Below are 8,537 nucleotides of genomic sequence, written 5' to 3' on the forward strand. Positions count from 1 at the left end.
AACTATATATACATATATAAATAATAATAATAATAATAATAATATTAATAAATTCTTTATTTATTCCTGGATACACCAAGAGATGTGCTAAAACCACTAAAGTTTGGAACAATTCCAACTATTCCAGTTCTGCAGTTGGAATAGTTAGCCTTGATGGTACCAGGTCCAAGTCCACAAAGCCTGTTCAGGACCCTCTTTAACCAAATGGAAAGCAATGAAAAGAAATGGTGCCCACCAGATTGGAGAATTTATTTTCTGAACAATTTCAGTTAACAACATACTAATTAAAATCATTTTAATCTTCTAAAAGTAACAAACATTAAAAAAAGAAGCTAAGTAGATAGTTTTTGTCTTTAGATATATCCCTTTCTATCAATATCCGTGATAAACTGCTTAAGCGATCTTGATGTAGCCATAGTTCCCAGTTCATTGTTATTTTAAATTATTAATCACGAGAGTCAGAGGGACCCAGACTGTATAAGTGGGTCCATGAGGAAAAGATGACACTGACCCTGTTCAACTTCCTTGTCTTGCTTGTTTATGCATCTGAAAAATCGGTAGTATATCAATAAATTTTGCTTCTCAACATACATCATTCATTTAACAACTGATTCCTAGAACTGTACTAGCATTTAAATTTTTTTCTAAGTTTCTGTGTATATAGTTGCATTTTTTTGGACCTGGACCTGAACCTGATGAGAAAGCCTTTATGAAACAGTTCCAAATGGTTTCTCATTCAGACTTGACACCATATAGAAGCTTCACGAAATTTGTTCCATCCATAGATATGTCCCATTAGAATAACATTCCAGGAATACTAGATGGGCTTTAGAGCATCAAAGTAAAATAAATAAAAACAAAAGAACTAACAGATGAAAAATAAAAAGAGTTTAGCAATTATAAAAAATATTAATGACTATTATAAAAACAACATGATAGCAATTTTTGTATTTTTACAAACTAAATATTAAAATGTGTTTGAAGGAAATAGTTTTAATATTAATTATATATTATATTAATTAATATTTTATCATTAAACTAATTTACTAACAAAATACTTCTTTCTCATGGGAAATAAGTTACTCCCCATTAAACTAACCTGAGCTGTGCCAAGTTCTATGTAAAAATTTGAGGTATCTATGCCATCTTGTTTATCAATATCTTGCCCAGATGCCATATCACAACTGAAAACAAAAAAGTATAAATATACATACCTCTGGACAGAAATCGGGGGGGGGGGGGGTAGTAATCTAAACAAGGAAACATAAAAGTATACATTAAGTTAAATAATTATTTTAAAATTATGTCTTTTGTACAATTTTATTCATACTTCTTATTATTACTAAAAACTAACAAAACCTCAATTTCAAATATTTACATACGTATTTTAAATTTTGTTCAATTACTAAATCAAAAAATAAAATTGTTTCTTAAACTTAAATAATAATTACAGACCAGGTTTTTATTTAATTACAATAAACGAGCCCTTTAAATTACTATCAATAATAAATAGACAAGTCAATATATCTTAATTGTGTCAGAATCTTTATTGATTTCATTACGATGATCATATAACAATAAATTCCAATTGATATAATTAATTTACAAACAATCACATTTCATGGCCCAAAAAAAATTAGTCATTATTATATAGTATTATGGAAGTATTTGCCCTTTAGAAATAAAATATAGCATCCTAATCTAAGCTAAAGTCTTACCAACGATTTGGTAATTCAATAGAAATTGTTGGTTCTTCTTTTCTATTAGAATCTGACACTTGTGACAAATTTGACAACCCTCAATTTTATCTTCTGTTTTCAAATACCTGACTAAACTATGCTTTCTCTTGTTGAGGCTTTTGTTTAGTTCTTTCCTTGATGATTACAGAGGAATTTCTTCAGTATTTCTATTCTTTATTTTGTAGCCACTATAACATCAAAGTTGTATAACAGTCCACAAATTTCTGTCAGATCTTGTTTCCACACAGAACTTTTTGCAATACAATGGCTTGTACGGATTTGAGAAGAATAAATGTCTAGATCTGTTTCCAATCTTAGATTAATTAATCTAAAAATAAATTAAGGGCACATTTTTAAATTTGTCATTTCTACACACTGCAGAACACAAAGCGTAAAAGAATATAAGTAGAAATCACTTTTCAGTAAAATCAATCCAAATCTATAGATGTTCAATAATAATAACTAACATTAAAAAGGCAAAAATAAATAAATAATAACAGGATATCAAAAAAATATAAACTCATACGCCAAGTTCACAGGATGACCTCACTTATTATATCCCTTATGATGTTATTTTAGTATATATCTTTTGAATATTAAGCGAAGTACATTTTCCGGCCAGGAAATTTTCTATCAAGGTCTTTATAGACTTTGACAGAAAATCGAAAGACACAATTGTACATAGTTCTTCCATCAAGAGGAAGCGAAACTCTTCATTATACAAAATGAAAAAAAGGTGCTTAGAACCTTAAATGAAAAGGGAATCACATTCCAAAAATTTCAAAGTCAGAGTTGGATGCACAAAGAAGAAAGACACAACATGTTTAATATTAAACAGCAGTAAAAAGCCTAATTAGCCTCTACTGCCAACTGTTGGCCAGCACTATGCAGAGCCCCCTTCTGCAAAAACCTGGAGGGTTTTTGCCAATGTGCGCTAGGAGACGAGAAAAAAATATTTTATATAATTTTCGCATTTGTTTTCTTTTTTATGTTGTTATTTTCTCCCTTTGCTCTGTTTGGATTCAAAGATTATTAAATACCAATTGATCAATCTTCTTGTGTAAAATAATAAAAATATATATCAGATTCAATTAAATAAGTTTAAGTGTATCAAAAATGTCAAAAAAAATGCTTTGTGTACAGCAGACAAAAAAAAAAAAAAAAAATAGTACAAAAAAACGAAAATAGAACAAAACTGAAATTACATATTTCTGGGGGTATATACCAGGGATGTTATAGCAGCATTTTTGATAAAATTGACTGAATAGAAGTGCCACTTCATAAAATCGATTTTTCACATTTTTTTGATTTTCTCAAAAATGGCTCAAACCATTTTGATTAAACTTGGTAAATCAATTAGCAATTCTATAGCCTTTAATATCAGCTTAACCTTATAAAAAAAAAAGTGTGACACGGCTTAAATTCCCAATTTTCAAAATGATTTCCTTTAAACTACCTTTGTTTGTTTAAAACCACAAGCCACCTTTTAATTAGTCAAGAAAAATGGATAAACATAAACTATAAAAAGATTTGATAAATAACTTTAGGACATAAGGGACAAATATTTTTTGACCTAGCATCACCAGAAAAAAGTTCATCGAAATTAGAGTTCCCTTGTCAGTTGTATGTTTGGAAGTTTTTCATTTATAGTTCATATAGTCCCAACTATAAGCTTCATAGAACTACATCATTAAAATTCAGGGGTTGATGAATAGGATTTGAAAGGAAGACTTTTGCTGGTACTGCCCATTACAGCAGCTGCAAGTGATTATCTTTTTTGGGGCCATATTTCATTGGATCTGCTTGGCAGTCTAGATTTTCTTCAAATTCTGAAGCAGTTTGGCAGCCAGCAACAGAAGAGACAGTACATCTTTCTGAATTATTTTATCATGTTGAGGAAGAGTTTTGATGATAATGATTGCCTTGAGACAGTTTCTACATTTCTTTAACAATTATTTTTTTATTTCACACAAAATTAAATTAAAAAATATTAAAAATTAGTTTATTCTGATCTTTTATTAATTCCCATGCTTCTGACCTATATATTAAAAATGGACAGATCAATCTCTTATAGAAATTGACTTCGGTTTTATAACCATATTATGACTAAATAGTAATTTTGAAAAATGATCGTTCTATGAAAGTGGAATTATGGAGGAGCTCTTTGAAAGCTAATGAAACATTATCTAACAAAATGGGAAATATATCATTGACTCATATTGTTTTATTAAAAAAATAAATGGTCTCAGGACTTTAATGAAACTCAGATATACATAGATTATAACAAAAATAAAACTAAAGAAAAATTAAGTACTCACGATGGAAATCTCATAGTCATATCATTGCACCATACAATAAATCCAAATGTAATAACAAGTGCAGCAATTAATGACAACCCACACAAAACAAAACAGCCCACTACATCAAAAAATGCAGAGAGAAAGTTACTGAAAAGAAAAGCAATTCATGTGTAAAAATGAATAGAGTGTATTATAAACCTAAAATTAAAGTAATAAATATAAATCAACAATTCCTATAGATATAACAAAAAATTCTAATGTTATTTTTCTCAAAAAATATGATTTTACTAGGTATTTTTACAAACAAAGAAATAAACTTTACATATTTCATTAAGAAAGCAGTTAAAAAATAATATGAAGAATTTAACAAATAAATAAACCAACACGGAAAAAATAAGGAAACATGTGGTACTAAATGAAAAACTAAATCTTGTATAAACTTGACATCTTATATCAAACCAAGTAGTAAACAGAACAAATATTGAGTAAATAAATAAGGATTATATATTATACAGGAATCAAATTCAGTTGGAAGTTATTTAGCAAAATGCAAAATTAGATTTAATTTGAAACAATATTTTTGATTACAGCAATAACCATATCTACGTTTTATGAAAAAAAAAAAAAAACATATTCTTAATGATCATAATAGAGCTAACGGCTACATATCAGTTTCAAGTTAAATCAATATATCTAAATTTAAAATAAATATCAAATAAAAATATCCAAGTCCCCAACAAGTTTTCAATGATACAGAGTATAAATGAAAAAGTATATTAAAACTTATCAATATCAAATAATCAAGTAACCAAAATAATCTTCAGTAACCAGTGGCATAAGGATGATGGTAGGTGTGTCCAAAAAACAAAGAATTAAACTAACTCACAAATTAAGTAAATCAGGTGGGAAGGCTTACATTACCGATAAGAACACCTAAATACTTTAAAATGAGGTGTAAATAGTTTTAAATTCTTATCAGACTCTAAATAAAAAACAAGTTGTGCTGTCCAACTGTATTGACCAGAGACTGGTTGCATCTTTAGTTCCAAAGTTTCAAATTCTGCCAAACCTGACAGAAATTCAAATCATGGAAAAGATATTCAAATAACACTAACTTTAAAATGAGGAGTAAATAATTGGCCATAGATTAATATTAGAAGAAGATAGTCAGGGATGCGGTTAGCAAAAATACACAAATAAATGAAACTTATTTATGAATGGAATATGGTCCGGGTGCGGTCAAAAAAACTCAAATAGTAGATAATTATACTATTTTATTGAGCCAACGTTTCGCCCCATGTTGCAGGGCTTCGTCAGGGCTAAAAAAGATACAAACACTATAGTTACAAAAAGGAAAAAAAGAAAAATTATAAGTGTAAAATAACAGGGGAATAAATTGTAAAAACGTAAGATATAATAAGAAAAATTAAAGGTTATAAATAGTAAATGAAAAGGGTAATAGTAACAGATAGATAAGAGAAGAAATATTAAAGAAAGTACAAATAGAGAGATGAAAAAAGAAAGAAAAAAAAAATACAAATCAAATGATGAGACAGTATGCATATTTTCGCAGAATGCATATTTTCGTTATTGTGGCATAACTGCCGTCCCCACTCCTCCCAATACCAACGGTCACTTTGTTTTGGACTGCCGTCAAAACAGGTATGCATTCTGTCTCATCATTTGATTTGTATTTTTTTTTCTTTTTTCATCTCTCTATTTGTACTTTCTTTAATATTTCTTCTCTTATCTATCTGTTACTATTACCCTTTTCATTTACTATTTATAACCTTTAATTTTTCTTATTATATCTTACGTTTTTACATTTTATACCTCTGTTATTTTACACTTGTTTTTCTTTTTTTCCTTTTTGTAACTATAGTGTTTGTATCTTTTTTTAGCCCTGATGAAGCCCTGCAACGTGGGGTGAAACGTTGGCTCAATAAAATAGTATAATTATCTACTATTTGAGTTTTTTTGACCGCACCACCCGGACCATATTCTATTCATCTATACACACGGTCAATCAATAATCTTCCAGAAACTTATTTATTTGTGCTGACATTTTGACCTGAATTTCAGGTCTTCAGCAGAGGACTAAAATGAATATTCCATTAAAAGAAGATTCTGTTTCACTTATAACAGAATCTTCATTTTGGTCCCCTGATGAAGGCCTGAAATCAAGGTCAAAATGTCAGCACAAATAAATAAGTTTTGTTTATTTGTGTATTTTTGCTTACCACACCACAACTACCTTCTCCTTTAAGAATTTCAGGAGTGATTGTAAAATTATTGAAAAGATAAAATTTAATATCTTATTATCACTTAATTGACTGCTGTTTCAATGGAAAGATAAAGAAAAAAATCTTGTTAAGCTATCATAAAGCTAACCCTTTCAGTAATATGATTGTCTTTTGTACATCACTTAAGAGTTAGCAAAGCACATTTGTAATAGAACAGAAATATTTAATACAAAGACAAAGTATAAACACCCAAACAATGAATGATTTAGATGAAACTGTCATATCATCCAAAATTAAAACAATCTGGACTATGGTAAATTAAGTATAAATCAGTGATTTTTTGATTCTGATTAACATACAGGAATAGATTGTAGAGGGAAAACAAATTGTATTCACTGCCATTCCTCAACAATTTAATTTAAAAAAAATTAAATTATATTTAAATAAAAAAACAATACATAATTAAATACAATCATTTCAATTTAGTTTTACCTGTCAGTTCCTTTATAAATTAGAATAGACATTCGATAAATTTGTAATATTGAAATTATGCTAAGAACAACTCCAACAAAAATGGTATAGTTACAATAGGCTTGGGAAGCCCAGTGAACAAAAAATTGTCCACTATCTTGCCATTCACCGCTTGAAAATAATAAACAATGTCCTCTAAAACAAAAAAATTAAAAAAGGATTAAGATGAGAAATTTTCTAATAATTAATAAGTAAGTCAAACCAATAACATATAACATGCAAAACAAGTACACATGGTATCAATGGCTTCATTTAACATAAATTTTAAATAAATGAAGTATTATTGAAAAGTAAAGACAATAAGATATAAGGCATACAGAATATACACAATTATATTAAAATATGGACTCAGTAGTAAATATCTACAAAAACTAATAATAAAATTATACAAACCAGTTATTTCAATTTCAAGAATATTTCATATTCATAAGAATTTCTACTTTGATATCATAAGTTTAAGCATTTTTGTCAGAAATAACTATTTTACCAGCCTACCTTTTCCCTTCTTTACTTTGTTAATTGGTAATGAACAGAGGAAATAAATTAGTCATTATTTACCGTTAAATATGAACAGTTATTATTAAACATTGAATGAACAAACTTCTTGCAGCTATAAAAAACACTAAACTTATATTTAACTCCAGAAGATGGAAATGAATTCTGTCTAAAGAAAAGTAGAAGAACTAACCATCTCTGTATTACCTCAGAATGATAGCAATGAACTACTAGAAAGAAATGTTAATGAGATAAACAAATTTATTAATAACAATATATGAAAAAATACCTAAATTCATCCTGATGTAGTGTCATTGGAATGGCAATACATAAAGATAATATAAAAGCAATTACATAGCCAGCCATTTGGCTTAACAATATCACATTATTCAAAGCCATCTTCAACTGGACCTAAAAAAAAATATATATACTTAAATATTTTGAAATTTAGAGATGATATTGTAGCCATCATAAAATATAAGCATAACAGAATGTATATTAGTATAGAATATACTTATTTTAATTTGAAATTAGTTAATAATGCATTTTATATTTATACATAGAAATAATCAATTGTACTTGCAGAAGAAAAAAATGGGCAATCTTAGTGAACAATATAACTGATAGCTTAGTTGAATTCAATGAATAACTTCAAAAGCTACTGTATTTAGCCATATGGAACATTACGTAACCGTGAATCCTCATTGCTAGTAGGTCCTGATTCAGATTGACAGAACAAAACCTAAGACAGATTTCAATGGCACTCAGAACTTAATCCTCTTTTTAAATTGTTATATGATATTTATGTTTATCCTCACTAGTAGAAACATAATATACCATGCCAGTTAATGGGCACTAATAATGAGGATTGATACATTTCTTCTCACATAATATTCATGGTCAACAACTAATGCATCAGTAATAATTTTCATCATTGACTGAGTTAGTAAAACAAGCAATCTAGAAAGAAATGTTAGAAGTTATAACATTCTCCACCTCAACAATAAAATCAATGGCCCTCATAAAAAGAAAAATAAGAAACAAAAGCCAGGCTATTAAAAAAAAAAATTGAACTAATCCCTATATTTTTTTTATATAAATAAAAAATCAATTGTTTCAATATCGAAACCCTCATAGGAGGGGGGAAAATGGTTGGAGCTTCAAAACTTGAAATTTTTCATTGAATGAAAAATTAAGAGTAAAAAACAATTTTAAATGTTAAATAATTT

At 28.0% G+C, this 8,537-nt stretch overlaps 1 protein-coding gene across 2 annotated transcripts in view; it reads right to left on the reverse strand.

Moving 5' to 3' along the window:
- Positions 1–8,537, reverse strand: part of LOC106680088 (transmembrane protein 179) — an 11,991-nt gene that overhangs the window by 2,321 nt on the left and 1,133 nt on the right. For both annotated transcript variants that reach the window (XM_014419573.3, XM_014419575.3), the window contains exons 2-5: positions 7,598–7,719; positions 6,775–6,948; positions 4,058–4,186; positions 1,100–1,184 (exon numbers count right to left, since the gene is read on the reverse strand). In XM_014419573.3, the coding sequence (XP_014275059.1) occupies positions 1,100–1,184; positions 4,058–4,186; positions 6,775–6,948; positions 7,598–7,707 (498 nt within the window). In that variant the 5' untranslated portion in view covers positions 7,708–7,719. The remainder of the gene's footprint in view (positions 1–1,099; positions 1,185–4,057; positions 4,187–6,774; positions 6,949–7,597; positions 7,720–8,537) is intronic.

Source organism: Halyomorpha halys, unplaced genomic scaffold, assembly GCF_000696795.3.
Source record: "Halyomorpha halys isolate HHAL.00 unplaced genomic scaffold, Hhal_1.1 Scaffold241.1, whole genome shotgun sequence".
Classification (NCBI taxonomy): Eukaryota; Metazoa; Arthropoda; class Insecta; order Hemiptera; family Pentatomidae; genus Halyomorpha; species Halyomorpha halys.